General features: G+C 44.5%; 1 protein-coding gene across 1 annotated transcript in view; it reads right to left on the bottom strand.

Moving 5' to 3' along the window:
- The window catches only part of WIPF1 (WAS/WASL interacting protein family, member 1), a 14,431-nt gene extending 9,001 nt beyond the window's left edge, over window positions 1-5,430 (bottom strand). The window contains exons 1-3 of the mRNA XM_009894637.1: window positions 5,380-5,430; window positions 3,708-3,837; window positions 1,287-1,466 (exon numbers count right to left, since the gene is read on the bottom strand). Coding sequence (XP_009892939.1) covers window positions 1,287-1,466; window positions 3,708-3,837; window positions 5,380-5,430 — 361 coding nt within the window. The remainder of the gene's footprint in view (window positions 1-1,286; window positions 1,467-3,707; window positions 3,838-5,379) is intronic.
- Between the last annotated feature and the right edge of the window lie 1,802 nt (window positions 5,431-7,232).

Here is a 7,232-nt window from a genome sequence, read left to right as displayed (position 1 = left end):
CAGGGCGGGCGGGCGCGGTCCCCCGGCATTTGGGGACAGAGGAGAGGGCATCAGCGTCCCGTCGGACAGGAGAGCTCACGGGCTGCGTCCTGAGGCACTGCAGACAGCAAGGGGGGTCAGCCCTGGTACGGGGCGCACAAACCCCAGAACCTGGCACCCAGCGCCAGTCTTGGTAGCACTGGGGAACCGCTCCAGAGTAGTGGGTTACATCCTGATAGCGCTTATGAGGGAGGACCACTTGTGAGAGACCAAAGCAGCTGCGAGGTAACACAACGGATGCAGCCATCACACAGCACACACACAGGGAGGGAAGAAGTGGTGAAGAACAATTATTCGGTACCATCAACCTGAAAGCAAAGAAATCTCAGCTTTTAAATGATATTTAACAACAACAGTCAGGCAAAAGGCTCTTTTCAGCCCATTCTAGTAGCTGTTATCTAAGGATGTAGTTGTGCACGTCAGGAAGAAGGCAGCCAGCCTTGCAGTTGAAGAAGTGCTGCTCTGTGATGCCAGGAACTTTTGTATTAATACACATTCCCAAAATAGAATGTGACACAATAGAAAATACCAGCTCTGAGAAACTGTTTTGTACACATGTGCTGAAAAATTACGTTAGTCTATAAAATATGTAAGGTTCATAATATCCTAGAACCCCCACTGCCCAGTCCTCCTTCGGCAAGCGTGAAATCCCACGTCCTTAACCTTTCAAAACTCACTAGCCCCAAATCTCCTTTGTTTCAAGGGACACAAGGCTTCAGGCAGCTGTTTTGCCAGCCAGAAGAATACAGTGCATGCCCCAGACAAGCCTCCAAATGCAATGTGCCTACCAGCCAGCTGGGATGCCTCATGCACTCCCGAAGTGGTAAATCACGCTGTTGTGGAGCTGACGCAGATGTACTTTCCATTTGGAAAGTACATCCTTTTTCCTGGTGCACAAGGGAGAATTAACCTGGAATCCTCTTATGCTCCCCTCTTGTCCTGCACACCCACTGCTAAGGCAGGACTTAGTCTGCCTGACTGTACTTTGCAGGTAGCAATGCAACACTGCTGAGATCTTTAGTTTTCATCAATAACTAGGAGGATGGGTAGAAAGAGGAGTCTCGCTTCTCCCTCATAAAACCTAGTATTAAGAATAAAACAAGATTCAAGCTGAAAATTACATTTCCTAAGAGCCAAAGATATTTAAAGACTTTTTAAATCCCAGCAGGAGATTTATTGCAGTGCTATGAAGGTTTCAGGCAATGTCATTTACTTTTTCCACACTGGAACTGCAAGGTCTTTCTTACCGGCATCTCGACTCGCAGCAGATCTGAGCTTTGGCATTCCAGCTTGAAAAAGGCCTCCAAGGCCAGGTGGTCCACCACCACCGAAGCCGCTGCCACCACCACCACCACCAAAACCCCCACTGCTGCCACCGCCACCTCCTCCAAAGCCACCGCCGCCACCTCCACCAGGTCCTTTGGGTTCTGTTGGGAAAAAAAAGTCCTCCACATTAGGCAGAGAAGCAAGACTGATCCCACAAAGTAGTCTCTTTTATTAGAGCAATGCTTGTATCTGGGGAAAAATGCACAAGCTTTCAAAACACACGTGTTCTCGTTCAGGTTGGATGATCACAGCTACCATCACCATGGAAGAGGTGGTGCAACGAATATAGTCACTGTGTTTTATTAACCCATCACTTTCCTTTAGTCTGCTCTGGACTGGAAAGCAGAGAAACAGTCACTATGGAGAATTTGGAACTGAGCATAGATGGGACCTCTGATAATATCATGCTGTCATTGTTAGCATCTTTGTAGCTGCTTCCCATTTCTTCATACCTTTGGTCTCTTATCCTTCCCCTCCGCTTCTCCACAAGCAAACCGAGAGACAGGGCAATCTCACAGGAAATGAGGAAGGAAGAAGGAAGATAGAGGTATCCTTCCTCTTGGAGGTGTCTCTGGTGATTACTTCTGGGAACGCACAGAACTCTGTCACTATTGATGACATCGCAACTTATCTACTTATTTAAACAAAGCCTAGTGGGGAAAGACATTTCATTTCCGATTACTTTCCTGTAGGTCCAGAAATGCAATGACAGGATCATTAGCTGCTAATTTTTCCAATAGGCAGGAATTATTTTATCAGCCCCCTCCTTCCTCTCCCATTTCACTCTAATGTCAATATTTCTGCGGTGACAACACTGAGATGCTAAAAGTAAAATGAAAGTGTTTCCACAACTACAAATACAGGGAAGAGCCCTATTCAGAGCATCACTGCAAAATGAGCAGGCCCACAGGGGAGATCAGCTCTCAGATGATGGGCTACATGGCTGAGGATCAATTGCTTAATTTCTTGGCATCTCGATTTTCATGACTTTGGGTGGGTAAAAATTTCACTAACTTTGAAGTAATCAAAACCTGTGGATGAAAAGCACTTCTAATAATCCCACCCAGAAAAAACGAGGAAGAATGTGTTCATGGGGGAATGTTTCACATCATCCTTCTCTTTTCTTAAGCATGTTAGCTCAGTTCAGCTCTGACTCACATAGGGTGTGAAGCTCTAGAGAAACGCTGCTACTATGGTTTAGTCTTTCATCATGATTTGTTAATTCATGTAAACAAGATAATAGGCCGCATCATTTTAATCTCACCGTTTACCCCCCCTTTAATCCCCTTAATGAGTTTCTCCAGCTTATTACAGTAACTAGAACTTTGCTTTCAGAGATAATACTGAAGTGTTTAAAAACTAAGTACCTGGCTGACTGCAGGACTGTATCTATTTTTTCTATTATTCCTATTTGGCTGCACTCCTTTGGGCATTTCCTTCTTTCCTCATCATCTCCCTATCACAGTCCAATCTTTGATTGCATGGCCAGACCTGGACTGAGCTGTATCACATTTCCTAATCAGTCTGTAGAAATGTCTCCTCTCCCTAGGCAATAAAACACTGTTCCTCTGATGTAGCAGTTCTTTGCTCTTCTCCTGTTTCTGTTCTGTCTTCCCAATACTTTTGCTACACAGGCTTTTCCAGCCTCCTCTCAGCACCTGCCGAGATGCAAAGTGAGACACAGCAGCGGCACAGCTGGATGGAGACCTTGTCTCCATTCGGGTAAGTGAAGCTGCTGCCTTGTGCCAGAGCACTGCCAGGCAGGCTGAGCAACAAGGCTCAGCCAAAAAGATAACACCTCTGAGTCACTCCAGGAGTGGCAAAACTGTGTGCTGCAGAGTGACACCCAGGTGGGGCTGGGGCTCCTGGGTCTGGTTTTGCTTTAAGTGGTACTGGGGCCATTAGCAAGCCAATGGAGTCGTACCAGGGGTGCCTTTATTTTTATACTGTTTATGCAAAAGTAGAGTCTGAAATTCCATTTTATTCTCTGTGCTCTCCTCAGTCCTGATGGGGGTTTTGTTTGCCTGATCTGCTGCAGCTCCTCAGCAGAGCTCCTAGTAGCGTTTGCATAGTTTTCTGATTTCAGCAAATGAGAAAATGAACTGCTTTATGAGAGTAAGAAAACAAATTAACACTCGTATTTCATAAGCAGTACTTGATTTCTCAGCTGACTTAATCCATGATGAACAGAATTTATTTTTATGCATGCCAACTTCTGGCATTTTATTTTACCTGTTTCTCTCATGGAAGTTCATCTGATGATATATAAAATGATTTTCTGCACTCAGATATATAGAACCATTCATGCATACAGGAACTCCAACATGCAGAATCATACTTACTGTCTAGAATCGGTGCACTTCTGTCATTAGTAACAGTCTTCTTTAGCTTTTTTCCTTTGGTAATGTCAGATAATAAAGCATTTCGCCCTGCTTGTTCTGACCTGCTTAGGGACGGCTTTTCAGTATTTGCCTGCAAAATAAAATTTAAAATGAGGAGACAAAATAAACCTCGACTTCTAGCTACAAAGTTCTGCTCAAATATGGTAGTTACTTGAGACCTCAATTTCTGTTTTAAAGCACTGGAGTGGGTAGCATGCCACGTCTGGTTTTGTGAATGATGTTACAAGTAGCCGGCCTTGTTACTGACTCGAGGCTCCAAACACTGCTGCTATTCTAACCCACACTATTCACTGGAAACAGAACACTTTTATGTGAATTCACATCTTTTTAACTCAAGATTTAGGGTCTCCGATTTTTTTAAAGCCAAGGCACATCTGTGGCAAATTGCCATCTTGGAGACTGAACAAGAACAGACTACACACATAATTTGATTACAAAAAAAGGCAGACATTCTTGACAGTTGTAGTGAAAACTTCTCATATACAAATTCTGGATAAATCAGAAGAAATATGGAGCTTTATCTAATACTTTAGTTTTGATAGAAATACTTTAAAATGTCAATCACCACTTCAACAATATCAACCTCTTCAAATAGACCCAATGAAACCTTTAGATGCATGAGGTTTGTCTCAGTGGTCCTCTCTTTTCAGTTTATCTTTTGGTGACACAGTTTTCCAAGGAAGAACAAAAAAACCATCCTAAAATACACATATATGCACACACATACATATGCATGTATACATGGTAATTACTTCTAGGAAAAGGTGGTTCCGGAAAAGCTTTCTAACTTATCAGATCAGTGTTATAGAAATTTCCTGAAAGGTGGTGAGAGTTGCCATGGAGGGACCAAGCACAGAATCCACATCTTGCTTGTGGTGGAAAATGAGGGAAAGACTCTTCAGCAGCACAGCCCAACCTACCTGTGTAACAAGCTAGGGTTTTTCTATGAGAATGCCAGAGTACTTCACAACAGCATTTCAAGAAGACTTCTTTCTTGTCAGTGAGGTGACTGACTGTCGGAGGGCCAACACAGCACAAGCTCTATTCCAGCTTAGGCTGACTTAAGTCAGGTCCGATGTTGTCTCACCCACCATGCTGGGCCAGCAGTGGATATTGTGCTGTGATACCACAGGCTGTCTGAGAGTGCTACGCTGGCTAAGAACTATCCTCACCAAACTTAAACAATAGGATTGATTTTTTCTGGCTTGGGTCATGTAAGTACTAGAGTAGAACAAGGGAGAAGGTGGGAGTACCTGGCTGGAGAAAAGCAAGGGGAGAGCAAGACTTCAATTCCCCTGACTTAGACTAGCTGTTGAGGAGCTGTGCCTCTCCACCCAGGATCCCTACACCAGATCAAACCACCAGCGTGGGAAGAAGAGGAGGATGGAGAGTCAACATGGCTAGTGACGTCCATATGGGCACTGGAAGGGAGTGGAAGTGACAGTCCCTCTTGTAGGATCAATCATCAACCGTGAACAAATTTTTGGAGAGCTTTCCCCAAATATCATGCATACCCTTGTCCACAGCTCAATGCCTCTGGACATCCTATTCAATATGACAAGCAGCAACAGAGGACAGTGTATATGGTACACTTATCTACTGTAAAACTCACCAAGGCCAGTGTTGGGGGCGGAGGGGGAGCTGGAGGGGGAGGCACAGGCATGGTGGAAGGCTGAACTCCGTCTGGTCTTGCTAAGAAACCTGCACAGCAAAACACAGAAACACACAAGGCCCAGAGATTAATAAATCTTAATAAATACATTTCTACTTAGCCAAAAAACATCCTTGCAGCTAACAGGTTTATCTGCTACATTTTCTAAGTCTAAATAATCTGTAAAAATCACTTTTTGTTTCATTGTATGGAAACCAGCTGCATCCTTAAATGGGGGCTCCCTACATGATCCCCATTGCCATCCAAACTCACAGACATACATATCCAGTTTTGCACACATACACTTCCTGTGCATTGCTATGGCGATGCACAAACCAAAATTGAACTCTGTTTAATCCAACAATCTTGTTCCTGTGGAAGTACTTCACAATAATCCCATAGCTATACCATCAACCCTTACTTCAAGAAGGTATCTTCTCTTTAAGATCATACTGTGAAAGAGATGCTGGCCTTTTAAAGCCCTTAAATTGCTGGAAGATCCCCCGCTGCTATGGGTAGGGCGGAACAGCAGAGCTCTAGGAAAAACTCATGCTTCTTCCTTTCTCCCTGCTTGCTCTGAAGACTCCAAGATCCATCATCACCTCTGAATTCACCTTCCTCCTCCTCCTCGAAAGCAGCGCACAGAGTCATGCTCTGTGCACTTTCCCAGAGGAAGAAGAGCAAGCAGGCAGCCCGGCCTCTCAGCCACAGGCTGCTGCAGAGGGAAAAGCCTGGCTGCCAGAGCTCAGCCTTCCTTGAGCTTCCCTGCCGGAGACCAGGCTCCCTCTTTTCCCCACCCCAAGCAGAACTTCCAACCTAGGGCAATCCTAGGAGGGTCACGCCCGAGATGCAGAACTTCAATGCAATGAAAAAATTAAAGGGAAAAAAAAAAAAAAAAAAAAGAAGGGACAAGCATCAAAGAATTTTTTTTTTCAAGTCACAAGGGCTTTTTGGGGCATTTTGGCACATTGCTTGCTGGAACTGTGCCTATCGGGGGCTCCAGGGCTTTTCTAATAGTGCTATGGCATTTCAGCGTGTGCTTTGCTCTTGCCCATTCACCTGAGCCAGCTTTAGTGCCAGGGATTTGCCACCATTTATAGAATGTTTGCACAAGACAGGTAAACACAGTGGGAACAGGAATAAGGGTTATTCTCCAGACAACCCCAGGCTGACAGCTGAGGTCCCCCGGGCAGTTCTTTACAAGAATACACAGCTCTTACTTTCCAAAGTCACTTAATTGTTTTTTATAAAACCAAGGAGAACTGTAATAGCACAGTATCTGCCAAATTAACTTCAGTACAGTACCCTTTACAGTTTAAATGAGCGTTAGGAAAATGTTCTGAATGGAACAAAATGGCATTTGCAGTGAGGGTTTGAGGTGAGTCACCACCTACAAAGGCTGTAATGGCTCTGAGATGATCCATGATATGTGTGTGAGAAAAAAAGGGTTAGAAGTACCGATTTATCTCGTCAGATGCTCATGCTTCAAAAGAACTAGAATACAGCTATAAATCCACACAAACCCACACAAAAAATTGCTGAGCTATCTTCCTCAGAAGAAAGCTTTCCTGAAATACACCTTTAATGGATTTTGTCTAAAATGTTTAGGGAGGAAAGTGCTTGGAAAGGAGTCGGACACATCACCCCTAGCTCTGGCTGACTATCTAGAAAAAAACATGGAGTTCAAAGTGGCATGAGGCACTGTCTCTGGTGATTGCAGCTTTTCTCCTCCTGTACTGCAGAAGCTGTTTCTCTTTCCGGTTACTGCAAAAGAGCAAGTGGAGCAGAGGGGAAGCTGGCGGCCGGACAGACTG

This window comes from Charadrius vociferus, unplaced genomic scaffold (assembly GCF_000708025.1).
Source record: "Charadrius vociferus isolate BGI_N301 unplaced genomic scaffold, ASM70802v2 scaffold161, whole genome shotgun sequence".
NCBI lineage: Eukaryota > Metazoa > Chordata > Aves > Charadriiformes > Charadriidae > Charadrius > Charadrius vociferus.
This window is presented reverse-complemented; position numbering and strand designations above follow the sequence as displayed.